Source organism: Hippopotamus amphibius, chromosome 8 (assembly GCF_030028045.1).
Source record: "Hippopotamus amphibius kiboko isolate mHipAmp2 chromosome 8, mHipAmp2.hap2, whole genome shotgun sequence".
Classification (NCBI taxonomy): domain Eukaryota; kingdom Metazoa; phylum Chordata; class Mammalia; order Artiodactyla; family Hippopotamidae; genus Hippopotamus; species Hippopotamus amphibius.
Genome location: NC_080193.1, coordinates 143504785 through 143516674, shown reverse-complemented (window position 1 = coordinate 143516674; position 11890 = coordinate 143504785). Strand labels below are relative to the sequence as shown.

Below are 11890 nucleotides of genomic sequence, written 5' to 3'. Positions count from 1 at the left end.
ATCAATTATATTTTTCCAGAATGAAGTACTACATAAAATTTAACTTGAAGCTCTTATATCTTAATTTTCAGAGGTACTGTAACATAGATATATAAGTATATATAACACATATCTATGTTCTGAGTTTCTTAAATTAACCTTTGTTAAGTAGAGCACAGGGTGTCGGATGGTGAACCGACAACAGAGTTCAACAGACCACAAGAGAACTTGAAATAGAGAGGTTTATTATTCACAGGTCCTGGGGGAGGGGTGGTACATGGCACACCTAAAGGGGCCACACAGGGAGGTCAAGGCAGGATACAGACAGAGAGAAAGAGACAGGATCTGGGGCACATGCCTTTATTAGGGTCCGTGGGTGGAGTGCATTGGGGCCCCTGGGCTATGGCTAGATTGGTCAATTCGAGTCCAAAGAGCGAGGTTTTGGTAAGCTCCCTGGGGGGCGGGGTCTTATCGAAGGGGTGCATAAGGCATACAAGCACTGGGAGACTGTTGATCACAAGGGCCGCTGGGGAAGTCATACCAGGGACTTACATTTTCTTGTGACCCTGGGCTGCTATTCAGAACATGCACCTGCATGAAGGGCTAGTGTCAAGTGATGGTCCCTGCAGGCTGTTTGGCAAACAAAAGGGATGCTGAGGCAACAACACCATCAAGCAGCTTAGCTAAATTCTCAACAAAGTGACGTAGAAATATAACATTATATATAATGTTTAAATATCACATTCCTTTTTTAGTAATCATAGCGACTATTGGGAATTGAAGAGGCTTACAAGAAACTCGTAGGATGCCGTGAGCCCTGAAATAAATCTTGTCCAGGAAGACGTGGCATATTACCAACACAAGCGTGGGAGTGCTTACAGAAAAGGGCATTTACACTGTACTCTTAATACTTATCTTTATTATGAAAGTGTTTCCAAAGTAAAATGACCCTCATCACAATGATTGCTTCCAGAGATCAAGAATGATTATATTTTCATATAAAAATCAGCAAAACACAATAACAATACATAAAGTAATTCTAATTGGCTAACAGTACATCATTCCGTTTCTGACAGAGATGCTCAAGTACTGAATTGTCTTAACGAGTAAGGTTTTGTCACCTATTCTATTTCTCACTGCAAGATGAAAAACATCAAATCCCCAAACTAATCACCTCCCCCTTGCATGACACCAAATGTCTATGGAGGTCACCGATCACGTGGGTAAAGAGGTGATGAAACTTAGAGCTTAGAGACTTTAGGAAACTTTGGGAAATCAAACTTGGAAGGTGTTTTCCATGTTTATATTAATGAAACTCAAAGTTCCAGAATCACCACATAACTGTTCCTATTACAGAGCTAATTTCTCTTTGGCAACTAATCTTTAAAAACTCCTATTTTTTTTTTGTTTGTTTGTTTTACAATGACAGTTTTAAAAAATTACTGTAGATCCAAAATAAAAAAAAAATCATCTCTATAAAATCTAATTTTTCACTTAACATAGAAATCATACCAACAGCTACTGTTCCCTGGTTTCCAGGCCATGCAACATAACTGAAATATGAAGCCAAGCTCTCATGGACTTGTGCCAAGGAAAACAGGCTCACATGGGCACTGCACTTTTTTAAGAAAAATGGAATTGTGGTACACAACAGATCCAAAGTCTACTGGGAAATTGATAGCAGGTTAGTGACAACATTCTGGCTGCCTTTTATTAAGAGTCCCAGGAGCCGTAACGGAATGTGAATGAAGGTAAGACAGATCTCAGGCTGGCGGTCCCCTCCCATTCCTTCCTGGGCACTCTCGGGAACGTGCTGTCTTGTGGGGACACCCCATATGATGTACCACCTGCCTGCAGAGACTTACGTCTTTGATCTGATGGGGTCTTGGCTGGTGGCCATTTGGTAATGTGTTCTTTTCCAAGGCTTCAGGTTGAACTCAGCTTGGAAACACTAAGGCTCTTCTTTCGGTGTCTAGTTATCTCTAATACAATGTCCTTCATAGAAACCAGCATCAGGTATGCGTCCTCGCAACATATGTTAGAGGGGTCCCAACAGCACAGAGTGGACAAGCCGCCTCAGCATCTACCGAGCGCCCCCTAGGGGACGGGAGGGGACCATGCACACAAATGCAAACCACAGGGCTTTTTTCTGGACTAGTACCTATGAAGAATTAAAATGTGGCCACAGTAAACCACTGCTAATTACTACCTCGTAATTTGAGTATGGCACAATTTCATTTTACCAAGAGAGACGTAAACCTACTCTGGGGACAACACTAACTTCATTAAAAAAAATATCTTGCTGCACTTTGCATAAATTGTGATTGACAAGTACTCCTTCCATGGACGGCATGAAAGTGCGGACTTTGATCTGATTTGATTTTTTCTTATTTGAACATTAGAAACATGTCAGGGCCATTAACATTTATCTACAAGGCAGGAATCAGCCAAAGACAAAGAAAAAAAAGAAAGTAAAAAAGTAAGCTAATTAGACTCAAGACCTCAAACAGCATGTGAAATGTAAACATTTAACCTCTCATTTCCAAAGGATTTCTTGAAGCCTCTTTGGATATAATGACATCATCACACATACTGATAAAAAGAATTATTTACTGCCTTCGGAATTATTCTGTATACTTTTCATACTTTAAATTAAGAAAAAATACTCAAATATTCAGGCAACTTTGGCATTAAAACCTCCAAGAAGGGGACAAAAATAACTACCAATGCAAAAATCATGAACAGGCTGGGAACAATCACACATGTCCATAAAGTTCCCTTGGAAGAGCTCTTTTGTGAAGACTCAGGTACGCTGAAATGAAATATGATTTCTTACTTCAGCCCAAATAACAACAAGGTTGAAATACACAGAGTGGAAGATTCAGACCCTTTCTACCCAAGATGCAAGCATTCAGTTTGCTCAGATTCAAACTCTATCAACTACTCAGAATGGAAAGTTTGGAAACAGAACTGGACATTTTGAGGACATGACCCACCATTCTGGCTACAGGTGACCTGACTGTACCCCACTAAAGAGTTATTTCTCTCCCCCAATTGCTTGTTTTCTGCGGAGAGCCTACCTTTATTCCTAGTTCACATTCGTCAGAGGCCTGTTTCATTATCTGACGGTACCTCAGGACACCATGTGTCTAGCAGCCTAGCAGGAGCTGGATGTTAAAATCCTGGGGTGAAGCGGAAATCACGTGCATTTCTTCCAATACTTAGTTTAATAATCCAGAACACTGACAGGTGCTCTCCTATTCTCAGCATTCATATCACTTAATCTGGAAGTGGGAACTCCTTAGATGCTGACCTTAGGGCCCGCATGATCTTAGCTCTGAGACAGAGTGGCTCTCAGCGGTGGGGGTAGCATGAACAGGAAGTGGAGAAGGAGGCGGGAAGTTTCTGCTGCACATGGTGGGTGGTTTTCATGAAGAGAATATGGATGAGGATGTCAGTGATATTGTGGTTCTATCATGTTTTTTTGAGAAACATACATGTACATACATGGATCACACAGTTTTATAACACATTGACCCAAGGCCAAATTCTACTTGATTTTCTACATTTTCTCCCTCTAATCGATCTAGAAAAGCTACAGAATTGGAGAATGAAATATTACATTTTTTAGACTCCTTCCTACATACCCCTCTGTACCTTGGGAATGTTTAAATATGACCCGGACAGGCTAAGTTAATTAATGGGAAACAACACTTTACTACCCTACAGTTGACTTTACAAACACACTTCTATGGCCTGGCACAGGGGGAAGATCGGCTATCTCACATATTTTCCTCTCTCAGCCTTATCAGGCCACCACGGGAGAAGAGCAGACAGAGATACATTCTTCTTCATCTCAAAAGACCTACAAACACCATTCTGATTAGTCAAAGAACTCTTTAAATCTGAAATAAAAATCCATACATATGTAGAGGACTGTGTTAAGTTACTGCCATTGGTCAGAGAGGCTCTGAGAATTCTCCATCCTCCTTTTAAGTGAATTTTGGGAAAAACAGAAGATTATTCAGATGTCTTTACTAAGGACAGACAATTTTCTTCATTTCATGCAACTCTTCTAAATCTTTAATTTACAAGCTGATCTTTTGAAATTATGCTTCTGTGCTAAAAGTGTCAGATGATCCAAATTAGAACACACTGGTTCTCTGGTTTATTTCATCCATCAGAGGACTTGCTCTAGACAATAAAGCAAGACACGAGTCACTCTTCTGTTTCATATTTTAGTTAATAAGAAACTTTCACCTTCCCAAAAATTTTCAGCTATAACATGCTTGCTGTCTATTTTTTATCTCTCTGCATTTTAGCACATGTTCAGATGACTTAAGTACTTTTGATATTTAATGATCAGTCTTACAAACTCGACCATCCACACATTATACTCCTAGACATATCCCTGTTCTGTGAAATAAAATAATAAGGCTTTACAAGAAGAGTTAGTTATACTGTTTCTTCAATAAACAAGCAGACATATTTCCAAGGCCCTTCAATCATTACTACGGACCGTACCAAAAACACACTATTTTATAAATAGGTGGGAAAAGAGTTAACCTTACAGTGTGAGGTTTTGGTTTGGGAATATTCTTTTAACTATTAACACTCATGTTGCATATTGTGGGCACAAAGCTTTATTTCAAGTTTTTAAAAAACTGAATTGACTATGAATGGTTTTGATCAGGACATGCAGCAACTAGTATTTTGCTGTTCCCTTCACCAGCCCTGACCTGCACATTGATGTCACTGCATTGCGGTTTCAGACGCTTGTTTTAGAAGCTGGTCTTTCTGATTTATGAAATAAGTATTTATAACACCTTTTTATTCCCTCATACTAAAAGCTGGAAGAAAAGAGATAAAATCTTTGGCTTAACGTGTATGGTTTTCTTATCTATACATAAATAACACTGCCCTGTAGGGGACTATGGAAACTCAGGTTTTCAGTAATCTTTCTCATTGCTGAGTAGAATTTTTTTTGCTTTCTTCTGGAAATAGCTCCATTTGAACAAACATTCCTGGAAACTGAACACGTTCTTCAAAGAAGCAAACAAAAGGACTTAGAGTGTAACACTGCTCAGTTTCTAGTAACAGGAAATCCTGTTACGATATGGGTTATGTTTAAGGAGAAAAGACAAAGGGTAAAATGGTCTTCTCCCATTGGCTTTTACTTTGCTCAGAAAAATGAAAACATCAAGATCAAATACTACATAGGGCGCTTTCTTGAAAGCTGGTTGCAGTAAAGTGCTCTGCATTAGAGGTGACTTTTGCCAACTCTTGGAAGTCTCCTCTTACTGTCCCAAAATATACTCAGCTCCTTTTTTTCAAGACATGGCAGAAGACTGCACTAATCACAGGGGTAGCGGTAAAACCTGGTTGAAATCTGCTGCTCTCCTTGTATTACTCTCAGATCATCGGACAAATTCCCAGTAGGAAGAGTGATTTCTTTGTTTGTAACCATGATCTTAAGTCTTCCTTCAGAGCCAGAGCACTGACCCCATAAGAGATAATAAAAAAATTCTCTGTAACCTACAAAGTTAATCCCCAAGCAGCTACCATTCTCACTGAAGACACCTTGGCTGTGAGAGTAAGAAATGGAGTCTAATCCACAGCAATTTGATACAAAGAAATGTGTTAAGCCCTCCAATACCCACATCCTTAACTGGAACAGCTGACTGACCATGAGGAGTGACCATTACAAAACTGAGCCCATCCTGTTTCAACTTTACACCGGGAGAAAGGTCACTGAGACTGTATGGGCCATTTCAAATCAGGCACCGTAACACAAAGAAAGCAGACCTGTTTGGAGCTGTGCGAGAATTCTGCACTGGGTTTTGCTTGCTCTAAGTGACCAGTTACGCTGGTGCTCCTAGCAGACTGGGTTACAGCAACAGAAAGGGGTAGAAGCAGATGGGACAGTCTCCCTCACTGTCATGAACCCAGAGAGTAAAAGGAGCGAGGAAATCCTCCTTTGTCCACAGATTCGCAAATGCAAAAAAATAAATACTATTCTAAGACAGTACAAATGCAAATACTGTTCCCTTGTGTCAATTACAGAGAGCATGCCTATGGATAGAGAACGGGAATTCTTCTTCATTCACAGACAGGACACATGGCAGTGCACTATTCAAAATGCGTTGATAATCCTAATTTTTGTTTCTGGTGCTGAGATTATGAAAGGAACTGCATTTGCAACTTATTAAATACTTCCAGGAACACACAGTTCACTTTGTTTGGGACGTGTAGTTTCGAGTAATTAATCATCCACGGAGCAAGGGCCAGCGAGGAGGTACCCGTTGGTACCACTGGTTCCATTGGTGGTGGTCGCAGTGTGGGGGTTCTTCCCTGGAGGTTCCGAGTCCTCCTCCTCTGAGCTAGACTCAATATCGCTTCGATCATCCTTGGACACCTGCGGAGTACAAGAAGGTGAGTGCAACCAGCTCTGAAGGCATCATTGAGGTATGGCATTAAGCTATGCTCAGAAGTACATGCACAGTCATACCTGAAGAAGGACAGATCTAAACACTAAAAAATCAAAGAGAAGAACATTGCCACAGTACTAAGTTCTCATTCATTGGAGACAGACACTTGGGTGACAAAGTCAGTTATCAATGAACGTAGGTGGATTTAGGCATCTCAGGGGGCTAGTCTTGTTCACTTCCTTAAGGTACCTTTGGAGCTCGAGAACATACTAGACCGTGCACCCCACTCTTACCGGTGACGTGGCATACTGTACTGCTGGAATGGTGCTATAGGAATTTGGTACAAACACATCCATTTCTTCTCTGATGATCACTTTCTCTTTGAGAATCATTTAAAGTCAGCTCTTAGTTAACTACACTAATGGAGAGAATTCACCAGCTCTGAGCAGTAAAACAGCATTCTTATTTGGCTTTTTAATGCATGCTTTGATGATTTAACTTGTTTTTCTTTTCTGCCTGCTAGAATTAAGTAGAAATTTTGTTTTATATACAACATAACAGCTGATGACCGCAGGAGACATTTGGGGCACTTGCTGGGTGAGGTCTAGTGTAAAATATTTCCCGAGAAAAATCTACTGACTCAGTCATCATGAATTGGCTCCCATCATCCCAGGATTCTTCCATCCTCCACTCGGACTCATTGAGTCAAGAGTAAGGCCCACGATATAAATCTATGTGTTACCATAAGTGATGAAAAAAAAAATCATACTGTCTCACGAGGAGGTAATGTAGGAAGAAATTATGGAAATACTCTACTGCTTTTAAAATGAAAATAGTTTGAACCTCCTATTCTATGTCTACATCATGGTAAATGGTTTTATCCAACAGGCCTTAAGACCTTTGAGTAACTGAGTGCCATTTACTTATTTTCAAAGGGGGTGGCCAAAGGGACCTGGTGGCTTGCTTGGCTTCCTAGAAACTTTCCCAATCTCGTCCCTTAGGATTCTCTAAGAGGTGGGCTGGGAAGTTGGCAGAGGCTCCTGGGAGGCTTTTCAGAGTGAACTGGGTTCCACATCTCATCCTCTCTGTGTCATCGCTACCCCCCAACCAGAGAACCCTGGAATCCGCTGCCCTCCCAACCTGAGAAGCCACCATCATCGCAGGAGAATGTCACCTGTCGGGTGGCGTGGGGTGGGGACAGGAGAAAGTAAGAGCTGAGAACTGCTGCTCCAGCCTAAGCAGAGATGACTGAGTAAATATGTAAAAATGGACCTCACTCCAATGGCCCTTGAGGTGAGACAATTCACAAGGACCACCTCCAGGAAGATTTAGATACTGAAACACCAAATGACTACATTATAAGGCTACTTTAACTTATAAAGGTAAAAATGGAGCATTAGAATAAAAGCTCCACTACATTTAGAAATCTATTAGTCATAAATTAAGCTGCTAATAGGAAAGAAAACTCCAGTTTCAGAGAGTGATTAATCTACATTTGCATGCTTAGTAAGATTATTTTTAACTGCATTTGAACAAAAAAAATCTATACTTATGTTACCTTCAAGGAGAGGAACAATTTAGAATATCTCAAAATAACCCACAGGAATACAGAGCCCATAGCCTATGGCCAAGATGAATCTTACTGTCCTAGGTGAGCAGCAAAGGCAGTTAAGGTATTTTGAAGCCTGAGATCTGGAACAAAATTGTCTCCTCATAAAGCTGAAGGAGTAAGCTGGAGAGAAGACAGTACATCTGGTGGAACTTGCAATGCAATAAGGACAGAAATCTAATCTGCGGCCCCTGTGCATCTTCAGTTACCATTATATTCACAGTACTGTGCGTGTTGATTTAATTTGTATCCAAATGAGGACAGGAGCATTTTTAAAAATAGAAATACATGCTCATTTTAAAGCCTATGAGGTCACAGGCAAAAAAATATTCTTTTGCTTCTAAACAATTCATTGCTCAAAATATTTTGGATTTACGTGGGAGCTGATACCGAGAACTGGCTTCACGGTACGTGACTAGATGTCCCGAGCCCCCCGCGGTGGGGGCTCACAAAACGGTCACATGCCGTCCAGCGGCCCAGGGCAAGCCTGCCAAAGAGCTGATGCTCCGGCCTCCCTTCTGGACTGTGTTGATCCTCTCCCCAGCTGAGTTCTGTTTCTCCTCCCTCACCTTGATCTATGTCTGTTTTTTAGTTGACGTGTTGAACACCAATGAAAGAAATCCATGTCCTTCTCTGTTGGATCATGTAAGATTTAGCAGAAGGCACGTTCACACAAAAGGGCACTAACTGAGCTGCCCCTAGCATCCCTCACAGCTGGTGGGAGCCACACTTCAGTTAGAGCCTCCAGCAGTGCCAACGGATTAGACAGAACAATATACACGGAAACAAAAGCATCAGAGCTCCCCTCCGACAGGCTAATGCGGGACCCAGGATGGGGAGAGAGAGAGAGAGGGTGAGAAACTTACATGTAAAGGGTTCCACTTCCCAGACTTCCAGGTTGGCAGAAGGAAGAGAACAAAGAACGAAAGTAAGAAAATGCCACAGAGAACGTTCCAGAAAAGTCACTGCTCTACACAGAGGGCTCGGGGCCTGGGAAGCTTTATTCAAATCAGCTTCGTGAGCCCATTTTTCACTGAAGAGGTTTAACTAAATTTTTACTTGCAAAGTCATACATAGTCACACTGCGTCATACTGCATCAAGCAACCCTTTCTCATAAAATAAAAGAATTGTTAAATTTCTGTTTGGTGTAAGTATCATCAGAGAAGGACCAAAGGAGACAGAGAAAGGGAGAGCAGGAATGCAACCAATAATATACCTCCACTGAATCTAAAATTATAAATGCAGGTCATTCAGCAAAGCAATGCTACATGTAAAAAAAAACAGCTAAATAGAAGAAAATGAAAATTTGTTTTGTGTTTCCAAGAGGTTATGCTAAACTTTGAGGGAGAAAAAAACCAGTTTTGATGAAATTCTAAATAATAAATAGTATTTTTATTGATTCAGAAGAACCCGAAACCATAATTTTCTGGGACATATTAGAAAGGGTGAGTTTTATCTTACCTTGCCTTTTGAAATAGCTTTGCAAGCTATTTTTACGATCAAGTAAGACCAGAAGCAGTTCAAGCCTTGTATTACCAACAGCAGTAGGTTAAAAACCCACCAGGAAGGGTAAGGTCCAACAATCTCCCAACTTTCAAATAATGTGGTATTTAACACCCTAAGGAAAAGGAGAAAGTAATCATTGAACACAGCTTTTCACTCTGCCTTCAAAGGAGCTCTAGTTACTGCAAAGAACTATGAAGTCAGTGATACCCATGGACCACTCCCTGCCAGGGTGGCCTGAAGGCTGACTGGGTGCGCAGAAGAGTCATCACCTGAAGGATTCCCCTGGTGGCATAACATTCCTTTGGATTCTAGCTTGAATAGTGTACTTCTGCTCCCCTTCACTTCTGCTGTCATTTCTTCCATTAATTTTCATCACGTTTTTTGATTGATTCTATTTCTCACTACTTGTTAAAAGGCCTGTATCGTCCTTGAAGTTGCTTTTGGTCTTTAAGTAAGTATGAGGAACACCATTTAATAAGATTACATAGCAGAAAAAAAAAAAGTAATGAATCTCAGAAACATTAGTTAAGTTTAAATTATATGCCCTCACAGGGAACGTTAGAATATACTTAAGACCTAATCCCTGTCCTCAAGTGGTTTATAGTCTGGTAGGGGAGCCCATCCTGAGTCCTTGATCATGTAAGACTTCCCCTGGGAAAGAACTGACAACTTGAAAGGTATCCTATTGAATTGATATCCTGAGATGAGTGTTGGAAGGATTTTTTAAAAATTATTAGAATAGGGCTTCCTAGGTGGTGCAATGGTTAAGAATCTGCCTGCCAATGCAGAGATCACGGGTTCGATCCCAGCTCCAGGAAGATCCCACGTGCCACGGAGCAACTAAGCCCGTGTGCCAAAAAAAAAAAAAAAAAAAAAAAAAAATTATTAGAATATAACATATTAAACAACCAAGAAATCATTAAAGAAATCAAAGAGGAAATCAAAAAATATCTAGAAACAAATGACAATGAAAACACAACAACCCGAAACCTATGGGACACAGCAAAAGCAGTTCTAAGAGGGAAGTTTATAGCAACACAGTCCTACCTTAAGAAACAAGAAAAATATCGAATAAACAACCTAACATCACACCTCAAACAATTAGAAAAAGAAGAACAAAGAAGCCCCAAAGTGAGCAGAAGGAAAGAAATCATAAAGATCAGAGCAGAAATAAATGAAAAAGAAAGGAAGGAAGACATAGCAAAAACTAATAAAACTAAAAGCTGGTTCTTTGAGAAGATTAATAAAATTGATAAACCATTAGCCAGACTCATCAAGAAAAAAAGGGAGAAGATGCAAATCAACAGAATTAGAAATGAAAAAGGAGAAGTCACAACAGACACCTCAGAAATACAAAACATCATGAGAGACTACTACAAGCAACTATATACCAATAAATTGGATGAACTGGAAGAAATGGATACATTCTTAGAAAAATACAATCTTCCAAGACTGAACCAGGAAGAAATAGAAACCATGAACAGACCAATCACAAGTACGGAAATTGAGGCAGTGATTAAAAATCTCCCAACAAACAAAAGCCCTGGGCCAGATGGATTCACGGGCGAATTCTATCAAACATTTAGAGAAGAACTAACACCTATCCTTCTCAAACTCTTCCAAAATATCACAGAAGGTGGAACACTCCCAAACTCATTCTACGAGGCCACCATCACCCTGATACCAAAACCAGGCAAAGATGTCACAAAAAAAGAAAACTACAGACCAATATCACTGATGAATATAGATGCAAAAATCCTCAACAATATACTAGCTAACAGACTCCAACAGCACATTAAAAAGATCATACACCATGATCAAGTGGGGTTTATCCCTGGAATGCAAGGATTCTTCAATATACGCAAATCAATCAACGTGATACATCATATCACAAATTGAAGGATAAAAACCATATGATCATCTCAATAGATGCAGAAAAAGCTTTTGACAAAGTTCAACATCCATTTATGATAAAAGCTCTCCAGAAAATGGGCATAGAAGGAAATTACCTCAACATAAGAAAAGCCATATATGAGAAACCAAAAGCCAACATCGTTCTCAATGGGGAAACACTGAAAGAATTCCCTCTAAGAACAGGAACAAGACAAGGGTGTCCACTCTCATCATTATTATTCAACGTAGTTTTGGATGTTTTAGCCACAGCAATCGGAGAAGAAAAAGAAATCAAAGGAATCCAAATTGGAAAAGAAGAAGTAAAACTGTCACTCTTTGCAGATGACATGATAGTATATATAGAAAACCCTAAAGACTCTACCAGAAAACTGCTAGCACTAATTGATGAGTTTAGTAAAGTAGCAGGATACAAAATTAATGCACAGAAATCTCTTGCATTCCTATACACTAACA

At 40.1% G+C, this 11890-nt stretch overlaps 1 protein-coding gene across 3 annotated transcripts in view; it reads right to left on the bottom strand.

Moving 5' to 3' along the window:
* Positions 1 to 226: 226 nt before the first annotated feature.
* The window catches only part of CERS6 (ceramide synthase 6), a 308139-nt gene continuing 296475 nt past the window's right edge, over positions 227 to 11890 (bottom strand). Inside the window, exons 9-11 of one of the 3 annotated variants that reach the window (XM_057744992.1) lie at positions 9479 to 9635; positions 8883 to 8906; positions 227 to 6394 (exon numbers count right to left, since the gene is read on the bottom strand). In XM_057744992.1, the coding sequence (XP_057600975.1) occupies positions 6242 to 6394; positions 8883 to 8906; positions 9479 to 9635 (334 nt within the window). In that variant the 3' untranslated portion in view covers positions 227 to 6241. The remainder of the gene's footprint in view (positions 6395 to 8882; positions 8907 to 9478; positions 9636 to 11890) is intronic. The other 2 variants (XM_057744993.1, XM_057744994.1) reach the window with 2 other exon arrangements.